This window comes from Stylophora pistillata, chromosome 4, assembly GCF_964205215.1.
Source record: "Stylophora pistillata chromosome 4, jaStyPist1.2, whole genome shotgun sequence".
Classification (NCBI taxonomy): Eukaryota; Metazoa; Cnidaria; class Anthozoa; order Scleractinia; family Pocilloporidae; genus Stylophora; species Stylophora pistillata.
The window spans coordinates 25,388,139-25,397,953 of record NC_142522.1 but is presented as its reverse complement, the minus strand read 5'-3'; the positions used below and the strand labels follow the sequence as shown (position 1 = coordinate 25,397,953).

General features: G+C 38.2%; 1 protein-coding gene across 1 annotated transcript in view; it reads right to left on the bottom strand.

The window, feature by feature from the left end:
* The window catches only part of LOC148733018 (uncharacterized), a 14,216-nt gene extending 8,487 nt beyond the window's left edge, over nucleotides 1-5,729 (bottom strand). The window contains exons 1-8 of the mRNA XM_088757945.1: nucleotides 5,693-5,729; nucleotides 5,086-5,269; nucleotides 4,494-4,666; nucleotides 4,126-4,299; nucleotides 3,801-3,968; nucleotides 3,270-3,455; nucleotides 2,544-2,744; nucleotides 838-1,036 (exon numbers count right to left, since the gene is read on the bottom strand). Coding sequence (XP_088614071.1) covers nucleotides 838-1,036; nucleotides 2,544-2,744; nucleotides 3,270-3,455; nucleotides 3,801-3,968; nucleotides 4,126-4,299; nucleotides 4,494-4,666; nucleotides 5,086-5,269; nucleotides 5,693-5,729 — 1,322 coding nt within the window. The remainder of the gene's footprint in view (nucleotides 1-837; nucleotides 1,037-2,543; nucleotides 2,745-3,269; nucleotides 3,456-3,800; nucleotides 3,969-4,125; nucleotides 4,300-4,493; nucleotides 4,667-5,085; nucleotides 5,270-5,692) is intronic.
* Between the last annotated feature and the right edge of the window lie 4,086 nt (nucleotides 5,730-9,815).

Below are 9,815 nucleotides of genomic sequence, written 5' to 3'. Positions count from 1 at the left end.
GGCATTCAAAACGAAGAAAGCGTGTCCCAAGCGCTCGCATAGATATTTTGTTTAGAACTGAATCTTTTAGCGCCATGGTAACGGGACGTTACACTTAAGGACTCAAATTAGGTTCAGGCAAATTAAAAATTAGTTAAGAACAGTTTTTGAGAACAAATTTGCATACAAGTGTGTAGCTCCTAGTTTTTAGTAGTACAGTATGTTTATACGGTAGTTCCGTTTTAATTGCGAGAATGATAAATTATGATTTCTAATTATTTATTCAGGGGAACCGCATTTCTAGCAAACAAACGTGGACGTAAGTAAATAACGATGATCGAATACTAAATCGTCGAGCTTAAAACAAGAAAGGTATGAAAATGAAAGGTTAAAATTACAAACAGAAACACCTTGTGTTGAAATTAGCATCGATAAGAGTTCCTTGCAATAGCTTCGTGGCCTCTAATCTTATCTTCTCCCCCCCTCCCCCCCCCCCCCCCCCCACACACACACACTCAAGAAGAAATTATTGTGCTTTTGTCGTTTCGTAATGAAAATGGCTGCTAGCCATGGATGAACGTTTTTACGCTAAAGATTTCCTTCCACGATATTTCTTCTGTGCCTTTCCCTCTAAAGCAGTTTATTTCAACAATTTGTCCCATCTACTTCAACATTTAGATATTTATTTATTATAAAAAGTTACCTTAAAGAGTTCAAAATTAAAAAAAAAACCTATTCCTAACCAACTGAGGAAAACAAATGCAAGAGCATTTTTATTTCAATGATTTTCAAAGAGCATTACTGTCCCACAAATAGTACCCAATCAATCACATTTAATAAATGGGTGTGTTAAGTCACCTCTCGAAACATCTCAAATAACATTTTCTACCTTGACAATGTGGAACTTTACTACTCCAGACGCCGTCTTCACACCGCAGTGTGTTGTTTCCTATTAAATCGTAGTTTGTTCTGCACTGAAAAGTGACTGTACTACCGGTCTTGAAATTGTCACCAAAACGTTTGCCTTTAGAGAGACTACCGGGATCTGGACACACGGCTATATCAACAAGAGAGAAACAAGGATGCACGTTGGAGAGGAAAAAGTAAGAGAGAAACATTACTAGTTATGTAAAAAATGAATGGATGGCATTACATTACAACGGTTTCTTTATGTAGGATGAGTTAAAAAAGAAACATCAAAACTTTTCTCACCAACAAATTTCGGGAGTTCGTCACTCCAAGCGCCATCGTTTCATCGAATCTGTTTTTCGCCCTCAAGCTGATCATTTTTGTTACAGGAAAACGATACCGAAGAGTTGTGACCGAAGCCCTGTTGTTGTTTTTTGCCGTTAGCAGGTGATCCTGGATCTTTGCACGATGCTTAAAGGTAAGAATTTAAAACCTTGGCTGCTAATTTCAACTAGTGTTAAATATGTTCAATTAGCCTGTGCATGTATTGGATGTACCTTAGGAAGAACTGACACGTGTTACAATTACTAGTTTATCCTTTTATCTCATAAATGAACAACCTTTTTTTGCTCCAATTTCGATGCTTTTTATAATGACATCTGCCACCTCTGTGCTCCCGTAGCGATGGCTATTCAGAGGCTGATATTTGTCAAAAGTATTACTACTAAAGATGATTTTTCTCCTTGTGTTACTGAACCAGCGGGTATTTAGAGGACTCTTATTATCCAAATGAGTAACAACAGTAATTCTTCTGACTGACCTCAGCACACTATAAAGGGTTGGAGTTCCACTTTCCATCATCACAGGTTAATGTACTTGGTCCCTCAAGGGTATGATTCCCATCGCATCGATGGCCAATAGTTTTTCCATGGCCGAAATCTTTACCAAATACTCAAGGGTGATTGATTGTATTGGAGAAGATCAAGTTTAAAATCTCCTATTAAATAACAGTGTTAGCTGTGTTTACAAATTTGTTATTCAATCTTTAGAAATTACAAGTTATCATTTTAAAAGTGAAATTTAGTTTTTGAAAACACAAGCAAAGCTATTATTAGCAGCTATTACAGTTATTAACTTAAGAATCCAATTCAGTTTTTGGAAACACAAGAATAACGCTTTCCTAACCTTTGAAGAATAGAAGGTTTGTCTCATTTTCCATCATAGCATTTGATCGTTATCCGAAGTACCCCTAGAAACCATACAATCTCCAATACAAATAGTTTCCTAAAGTTATTATCCCCTTTTTCCACAATTTATACATAAAAATAATGGTTTCATATGGGTACTCAGTAAGGTTTATTAATTTTTTTTACGATGTTGTTTGATGGTTCATTAAAAGCTAAGAAGTTTTATTTGCTGCTTTAACAACGATACGATACAAACTTAATTCCAAACTCCCTTCCCGGAGGTTACCATGGCAGCCATACTTGATAGTGGCTTAAATTGCATCTAACCAGAATGTTTTAGTTTGAAAAAAAAGACAAAAAAGAAAAAACTCGTTTAGTGACGTTTAACTTTTTTATTTGTATCAGAATTCATTTCCAAGTGGAGTCTTTCAGGTGGAGGCCGTGAAAGTTTGCTTTCTCATTTAATTGTTGACTGGTGGGAATTAAATGTATGAGACATACCTTTACATGAAGGAATACTGTCGTTCCATTCTCCATTTATGCAGCTCAATCTTGAGGATCCGACCAACGTATAATTGGCATGGCACTTTATTTTAACTTCTCCACCGCCTTTCCGTGTTACATATGAGATGACTTCATTACTTATTGGTCCAAGGTTAGGACAGGAAGCTGTCAAAGTTACGGTGCCGCAAAGTAGTACTTATGACTACTTTTACATAGTTGTGATGTAAAATTTATGTTTTATTAAAATGCGCTTATTAACTGAGTGGGAGGGCCGACGTGAAAATATTCATTCATGACGTACAGTCCGAGCGCAACGAAGTCCGTCGAGCTCGATGACGGAGAGCTATATATTTCCGTGATCGGCGCAACTAAACTCGGTAAATGAGTATTTTATCATAAGAAAATAAAGTCTTAACTACCTTTTAAAAACAGTTTTGAACTTGGATAGGGCTATATTGCATAAATGAGAACATCGCGCGCTGGAAGACGACAAAGAATATTTAACAATAGAACGTCTTCATTTCTTGGAATTAGAACGATGAATTCACAATTGGCTAACGACAATCCTACACACTTAAGCTTCCATCATACACAAAGTTTCCCATAGGATTGCAGGTGAGCGGGTTCGGACGGCTCATATGAAAATGGTTTTGTTTTTTCTGTTTTTACAAGGGAGATGTATATGCATACCGATGCACCCGAATTCTCTTTTCAGCCACGAGGTATAGTTACACACCATCATGGGCGATCCCGTCAGAAGATGTCCATTATGACAGGCCAGATAAAGAGAAGTAACATGAGGGTATCTGACTTGATCCCATCGTGAATAAATGATTCGTGAATTACTCGGAATGGAGGGTTTCGCACATTGCATCACTAGAAAAAAAAATTAAGACTGCTGTTTATTTTTAATGCTTAGAATTTACTTTTGCGACTAAGTATCCTGCCAGGAATTAATTTTTTCAGCTTTAAAATACATTAGCCGTGCGCTGTAATGCTTAATTGATATGAAACTATCAAGAAAAATATGAGAGCGTAATGTGGGGTTTGTTTTTTGACTGAGATTGTTAGTAATAATTTAGAATGACATGATTAAAAAAGCATGGACAGTACCGATGTTAGTGTAGCAACTAGAACTCTTGCTTTTATTCTAATCATCTATTTAAAAAAATGGTTTAAATCTGGTAAAGATCATTCCTAGGTTGTCGAGGAATTATATACCTTTGCATAGCGGGAGAGAAGAATTCCATTTTCCATTGATACAACGAAGGGTGCGATCTCCAACCAAATCATAGCCATGTTTGCAACTGAAAGTAACCACTTGTCCATGTAAGAAACGTGAACCAAACACGTGTCCATTCCGCGGCTCCCTGATCTTTGTGCAATAAGCTGAGAAATTAACGTAGAACTATGATTTACGACAGGACCATCAACAGAAGGACCAGCAACAGAAGAATAAAATCAGTTGAAAAGTTTGGGTGCTGACGATTTGGAAGAAGCCACTTTTAAAAGATCACAATTGGTCAGTGAAAATAATACGGTTTACCTTTACAAGCTGGAACACGTGAACTCCAAACGCCTTTGTTGCATCTTAATGTTGAAGCCCCAAATAGATCAAAGCCTATAAAACAGGTAAATTTTGCCTCTGCGCTATGGCTGTTGTCATTGCCATGTAGTTTACCGTTAGCCGGACTTTGTAGACTTACACACGACGGCAGCTCTATAGAAGAAAAATAGATTTATTCCAAGTGAATTTTGCACATTTTCAATTCTAAATAACATCTCCGGGGTAAATTATTAAAAAAAACAGTTTCGTTCCAAGCAATTCCAGTTAATGTTGAATCGAGTTGTTGTCAAATTTTTATGCAGTTTTAAAGCAAGTTAATTAGTTGTACGATCGTTTCGAAAACTTACTATGAGAGTAAGGGAACTCTCCATTCCAATTTCCATCTATGCACTCCAGCCTTGTCCTACCTATCAGCTGGAAACTTTTATTTTCACAGCGAAATTCTATGGCAGCCCTGCCAGCGTCTGGGGTCACGTAGGATACTTTACCATTTGAAATATTACGCACATCCGGACAAAAAACCCTAAATGAACCAAAATAATTTGTAGGTCAAGGAAATGAAATAAGTACTTGTGATAGTACTCGGTTTTTGTCGCTAAGTGGCAGTGAAAAACTATCTTGTCTTGGGAAAAAAGCATTATACCTTTTCATTATTTCACATGCAGGTGGCAATAAGTGATCAGGATAGAAAACAAACCTCTTTTCTGTCATATTAGAACTCTTGTTCTCTTTGGTGTTTTTAGATTTGACATTGCTATAAAGCTGCACCTTGAGAATTTCGACATGCAAAACATTGAGATACAATGAATATATGAAGTTCATATATTTTGATCTGCGTATGCAAAACATTATTGCAGACTAGCTCTGAAATGCAGAGCCACGAGACAGTGCTCATCTGAGGTTAAAAAGGTTTGTTTTTTTTTTTCTAAACAGATCGTACCCAGACATCGGAAGTGTGACTGTGTCCATTTGTTCCCATTGCATGTTATAATTGGCATTCCATCCAGATAAAAGCCCTGTTTACAGCCAAAGAGAATAACATCGACGTTTTGGTACTTCTCTCGCCTAGTAGGATGGATGATGACTGAACCATGAGGAGAGATTGGTTGACCACACGTGGAGCCTCAAACGAAAAAAGAAGACATTTAGCTGACGTCAAGATTTTGAGACGAATGGTGAGTTAATGCTACGATGTGCAGTCCCTTTACAGAAAGTGACCTGGGTTGAGAAGAAATAGTTTCTGCCTTATGCCCATAGAGACAATGAACTGGTCAGTGTGACCTATTATGAGTGCCACTAACTCCACCATTTTTTTCAATCAAAGGGGTTTCCCTGTTTTACTGATCATCATAGCGAAATAATTATCACAATCGGTAAAACCTAGCGATTCTACAGGCAGTGAAAGCTCAATTTTCTTGTTCACGACCGTGTATCTTGGGACCTATGTCTGGGAAGGTTGTCATGTTATCCCGGGAACCAAGCTACAAGACTGCAATGAAAAACTTAACGACAAGAAATTATTTTGGGAATGTCCCTTTCTTCAAACATTGAGGACTTTTCATAAAATACTTAAAGAAAGCCATGTCTCCTAGACACTCAAACTCGGATAGTAACTGTATGATCTCGAAACATTCGGAGCTTTTAATCTATCGGAAGACGACGCAGAGATGGAGGAAATCGATTGTGCGCCGGAAGCGGAGCTTCGATGAAATGGAGTCTAGAGATCCCCGAAACTACTGAGAAAGAAATCTATCAAACTCCTAAAAGCTCATCTCGAGATGAAGGCGAACGTCGTGGTCAATGAAGATTTTAAATCGGTATCAAAGCTCCATTATAAAGAAAGTAGAGCATGACCTTGTTGGAGCGCTAGTAAAATTTCACCGCAGAAGCTTTGAGAGACTTTCAACAAAGCTCAGAAAACTAGAGCAAGTAAAAACTAGAGAGATAAATGTGATAAAACTTTCACAGAACGTAGAGTCAGTGGCCATGGACTCAATACATTTAAAGCGAGTGATGTGAAAAAATTAGGCGCAGAATAGAAAGCTAAACTAAACGAGGTCGATAAGCATCTTGCAAATTTGATAGCACAAACCGACAAAATGCATTCTCTGCCTCCTCAGAAACAAACAACAAGGGCCGAGCAAAACCCAAAAGAACACAGAGACAAAGATAGAAGGATAAAAGATAGAGTCACGCAGGCAGCAGATCAGGAACCCGTCAAATGAGCAACTGACAGATGAACTTATTCATCACGACCATTGATAAATCTGCCTCAGAAGTTGTAGTTCTCGGACACAAAAATTTGCAAAGGCGAGAGATTAAGAAGAAATCGACCCTCGAAGTAGAAACGCATTACAAAGAGGCAAAGACCCGCAATACACGAATATCTATTCGCACCATTTAGGTGTAAAAAAGGATTCGTAAATAGAGAAGCGCTACACTTTTCACGATTCACGTTTGATAAACACGTACAGATTTTCAAAAAGCGCTTGAAGGATACCCAGATGAAATTTTGAAAATATTGAACTCTGAGTTTAATATTTCTGAGAGAAAGAGGTCACTCAAAAGCAAAGAAAATAGCGCACAGAAGAAAACATGCGTTTTGCACGCATGTAATGCTGGCATTATCGTTTGGCTGTCTCTGAAACCAACTGCGCTCAAGGATAATCTAAATTAGCCTCCCCAGTTATGAATTGGAAAGGAAAGTCATTAAAGGATATCCTAGTCAGGGCTAACCTTTGAAGACAGAAGATCTAAAATCGTTTGGATTCTACTTATTTCTCGGTCGTGAACGTGTTGGGATCTCTGGAAAGTCATAAAAAAAATATCTACAATAGATGTGGCATTAATGTTTTCTTTAGAAAAGACTTATTGCAGCATGTTCTCCTCGTTCCATCATAGAGCGAAAGAGGGTTGGAAATATATTCTTCTTTAGACATTTGTGAAGCTTTTCGAGACTATACAGCAAACGGATCCGCGTGAAATGGAATGGAACGGAATTCCACACAGATTAAGGATCTCCTCGGCCCGTCATGGAAAGAAAAAAGGTTTGCAAACGCACAACCTCAAGAGAAATTGCAAAGCGTTTTTGGCTGTACATCTCATACTACAACAACAAAGATCGAGGCTGCGCGAGACAACATGCCTGCTGAGCGGCCTGGTCCGGGCTCGACTAATCCTAGCATCACTTTTGACGGTCGACATTAGATGACATAGGGTGAAGTAGACCCGAACGATTAGCATTTTGCGATCATCGTAGTGACGTCATCTTCCGACTGCACTGTAAACTTCGGAAGTTAACATAGCGGCGTAAGTGTGAAACCAGTAGTTCGTGTTGCGGACGATTGCAGGCTGTAAGCTTAGCCCAGGCCACGCATCTTTTTAGTGTACGGAGTTGCAGACTAATAAGCAACTCGCTGGACAAGGAGAAAAATGTTTCTGGACCTACTTACTTAAATGAAGCACTCTAGGCTACCTCACCCGATGTTACTTTTCAGTAGTACAGGACAATTTATAAGTACATAACATAGGGTCAGGATTATTCGTAATGATGTCTGAAGCAATACGATAAAACCAAGCCATACTATTTTTTTTACATTGAAAGAGGGTGTTAGTAATTAAGTCCTTAAAAGTAACATATTAAAAAGTAGCAACTTTGAGCGAAGTCACATTTACTCGTGATTATGTGCTTGGGCTTTATGTGTACTTTAAAATCAACTACTATCCTTACTATCCCATCGAAGGCTAACATCAGAACCGATATAAATAGAATTACGAGTGTTGCAAGTATCTTTGAAGTTTATCATTTTACGCCGTACGAAAAGCCAGCTATATATATAAAAAGGGTATAAATAAAGAAGAGTAACCTTCCCATCCTCTCACCCCTCAGTCTTGATGGTTTCGCCAGTTAAACTTTAACTCCCCTCTTCCGCTGACCTGCCTGTTCATGCAAGAAAATCTGGCGGGAAAATTGAATGTAATATTTATGTTTACAATGGAAGAAGCGAAAGAATCTTCTTTTTCCGTGGAAATTTCCCAAACAATCGGCTACGTTCAGTCTTTGGATCATACCACAAATATTATTTCAAAATATGAAACGACGAACACCGTAAAATTTCCAGTTTCAAGGCTGACAAGGACTTTGGAAATCATTTTGTATACTATTGAAGTTAATCATTCACTAAAATAACTACACTTAACCAGGAACGTAATTTGTTCATAAACTTCCATCTTCATTTAAGAATTTCATGATCCACTCAATAGAACAGCTTCAGCTATTTGATCATACACAATCTTCACCATTATTTTTGCTTTCATTCCTCGATTGGTTTTATAACCAGTTGTATTTCATCTCTCTTTGTAAAGAGGTATGTGTGCATTCAGAATAAAATTAATATTCTCTTTCAACAATAAATTGCCACATTAAAATTTGAAGCGCAGCCAGGATGAGACATATCAAAATACAATAAAAACGTTCTTTCTCAGTGTTTAAGATTCACCCATTGGGGACATCATCAGACGGCACGGACTAAACTACCATCTCTACGCCGATGACACCCAGCTCTATCTCCCTTTCAAGCCCAACCCAACCGAACAACCCAGTTCTATAGCAAAAATAGAGGCATGTGTTTCTGAGATAGACTCATGGATGGTCTGCAACAAACTGAAACTAAACAGAGAAAAGACGGAGCTATTGATCTTGAGCGCACGACACCGTCCACCCCCATTAGTAGAGTATGTTGATGTGTCTGGTGAGCGGATCGAGCCATCTCCCTCTGCAAGAAACATTGGAGTTATCTTCGATGAGCACATGTCATTAGATAAGCATGTCACCAGTACCTGCAAAGCCTGTTTCTTCCACCTTAGAAACATTAGCAAGATAAGGGACTGCCTATCTCTAGCAGATACTGAAAAGCTAGTTCATGCATTCATTACATCTAAGCTAGATAACACCAACTCGCTACTATACGGACTGCCCAAATTCCTGATGAATCGCTTACAAAATGTCCAGAATGCCGCAGCTCGTGTCGTCACTCATACAAGAAAGTACGACCATATCAAACCTATCTTAAAGCAGCTGCATTGGCTCCCAGTTAGCCAGCGCATAGATTACAAGTTACTACTTCTGACCTACAAAGCGCTCAACGGCCAGGCCCCTAGTTACATCACTGAACTGTTGAAGCCTTATGTAACGACCAGAAATCTGAGGTCCTCCTCTAAAAATTTACTTAAAGTACCATCTGTTAAGCTAGCAAGTTATGGTAATAGGTGTCTCTCTTTTGTAGCACCGACTCTATGGAACCCTCTTCCAAACAACATAAGAGTGAGCGGCTCGCTATCACATTTTAAGACCTGTATAAAGACACACCTTTTTAACAAATTTTATAATTAGACTAGTCCTTACTGATCTATTTAATTATATAAGTAGTAAGTTAGGCCGCTAGATAGTTAGCTAGTAAATTAGTTGATTAGTTAGTGAGCTAGTTAATTGGCTAGGAAATTAGTTAATTTCAATATAAGTTTCAAGTTTTTACTCTCATTATTACAGACTACCTTGTTAGCTAGTTTCTTTTACTCATGTTTAACATGAAAATTGCACTTTGAAAAAAATGGCTTTTTACAGTGAAAGGTTCGAACCCAAAAGTAACATTTCATCGTGAAGTGCGGGT